Consider the following 1,918-nt stretch of genomic DNA (forward strand, 5'->3'; position numbering starts at 1 on the left):
AGTTTCCAATCTATAACCCCATTGAGCGCCACTTACCGGTTCTGTGTCTGTTGGTCATCGCAGGTCGAGGCAATGTTCTTGGCCTTCAGCACCAAAGCGGCCGTGGTATTGGCCACGGCTTTAGCCAGCGACATGAGCAAGTCTTGTAGTTCCTTGTTTTCCGCGGTGTCCTCGCCAATGGTGGCCAACACTTGGGTGCTGGCGTCGCCCACTCTCGAGGCCGCATTGAGCAGGCTTTGCTTGGGCTGAACAGCGGTCAGTTAAAACGTGTGGATTAATGGGCGGTCGAGTTGCTCACCTCCTTGGACTCCGGCTCGGCTGCTCTGAGCAGATCGCTGAATGCTTTGCACAGGTGCCGCGTCGCGTCCAGCAACTTGTCGCCCATGTTTTGGTCGTCGGTGAAGGCGATGATTTTCTTCACTTCGCGCGTCATCTCCGGCAGGTTGCTGCCGATGGTCGTAATGGCCGCTCCAACCGCGTGATGGTCCACTTCGTCTTGGGCCAGCGTTAAAGTAACCACCTAAAAAGGTTTCGGTTGCATTAGCGCGGTCGGTGCCATCATAGAAAGACGCTTACTTGGGCAGTGGCCGCGTTCATGGCAGCTATCTGGCTTCCCACGTTCTGCTTGCTGGTGTCCAAGGTGACTTGCTTCCATTTCTTGGCAGCGGCGTCGCTTCCGATTTCCGGGTATTGCGCCTTGGTTTCCAGTTCGATTTCCGACTCTTTGATCTTAGTGTGGGTGGCTTCGATGGTGGAGATGAGGGCGCGCTGTGGCTCGGACAGCAGCATATGCACCTTGGTGTCCCGATGAGACTGCAAACGGTTCCATTCTGATCATTGTGGAAGGGTTTCTCCAGTTTTACGTTGTATTGTGAGTGAGATTAGTGATCATTTGAAATCTGTAGTGTGCCATGAAGCTTCTTTGTACAGCAATGAAGCAGATTGGGCTCGAAGATGCTACTTTAATAGATGTATGTATGTACCTACTCTGTCACCCGGGCCTTGCGAGACATGAAACAAAGTAGCCGAATAATTGACAATCGTACCCAAAGTCATGCCAATATCAAAAATAAATCATAGGACCAGCAATGTTGGGATGCTCCCAATAGCGCCCCATACACGGGCAGATTATCCGTACAGTTCAGATAGGTAGAGATTTGATTGGACAGATCCAGATCGGACGAATTAAATCTTTTCCTATCCACTAATTAACATACCAAGCACGAGTGCCGATTCTTCCTGTGGGATTGGAGGTATCAAATCCGTCCGTTAGTGGAGTGAAATCTTACGCTTCAGACAGACTTGGTCTGGCGCGTGGTATTTCAAGTGAACTGAAAGATCTGGTCGGGGCAGAGGCAGATTAGTTAAACTAAGTGTTTAAAATGCGAAGCAAGAAACGAATAGCTATTGCTTGTGCTGGCATCATAGTGGTTTCAGAAAATCCACGCAAAAAAAGTGGGTAGACTAGACTGGAAGGGCGTCGGCAGCCATAAGGAAAAATGCGGCAAAAAAACTTAGAAATCGAATGCACGCTGGGATTTTTTTACAAAGACTGTTATTAAAACAATTAAATACATAATTATAGAAAAACAAACAAACGATACAAACCGAACGAATTAAAACCAACGTTAAAACGGCAAATTGATCTACCACTTTCTTAGTGAAATACTGCAAATTCTGAGAAACATACATATGTGTTCTGTGCACACTAATCATTAGGTACCTTTTGGTTAAACCTCGGCTGTTCTGGGCAACCTATTTTGTTCGCTCATACAGTTGTTCGTAAAACCTATATTTTTAAATTTGAGCTCATATTATTAATGACTACATCTGATTTACTTTTGTAACTTCATATCTGAAATATATCATATTTAGCGTCGCCTTTAACAAAGAACAAACTATTTTTACCACAATTTTT

General features: G+C 46.0%; 3 protein-coding genes across 9 annotated transcripts in view; 2 read left to right on the forward strand and 1 right to left on the reverse strand.

The window, feature by feature from the left end:
* Window positions 1-1,918, forward strand: part of LOC109534156 (dimethyladenosine transferase 1, mitochondrial) — a 179,795-nt gene that overhangs the window by 26,801 nt on the left and 151,076 nt on the right. The gene's annotated exons all lie outside the window — the stretch shown is intronic.
* Window positions 1-1,918, forward strand: part of LOC109534106 (elongation factor Tu) — a 37,604-nt gene that overhangs the window by 17,184 nt on the left and 18,502 nt on the right. The window lies entirely within an intron of this gene.
* Window positions 1-1,918, reverse strand: part of LOC109534105 (talin-1) — a 26,541-nt gene that overhangs the window by 15,007 nt on the left and 9,616 nt on the right. For 6 of the 7 annotated variants that reach the window (XM_048667534.1, XM_048667536.1, XM_048667537.1 and 3 more), the window contains exons 10-12: window positions 577-813; window positions 299-520; window positions 37-245 (exon numbers count right to left, since the gene is read on the reverse strand). In XM_048667534.1, the coding sequence (XP_048523491.1) occupies window positions 37-245; window positions 299-520; window positions 577-813 (668 nt within the window). Of the gene's footprint in view, window positions 1-36; window positions 246-298; window positions 521-576; window positions 814-987; window positions 1,002-1,918 lie in introns of all 7 variants that reach the window. The other variant, XM_048667535.1, reaches the window with a different exon arrangement.

Source organism: Dendroctonus ponderosae, unplaced genomic scaffold (assembly GCF_020466585.1).
Source record: "Dendroctonus ponderosae isolate FM_Combo_2020 unplaced genomic scaffold, Dpon_F_20191213v2 Dpon_F_20191213_6, whole genome shotgun sequence".
NCBI classification, from domain to species: domain Eukaryota; kingdom Metazoa; phylum Arthropoda; class Insecta; order Coleoptera; family Curculionidae; genus Dendroctonus; species Dendroctonus ponderosae.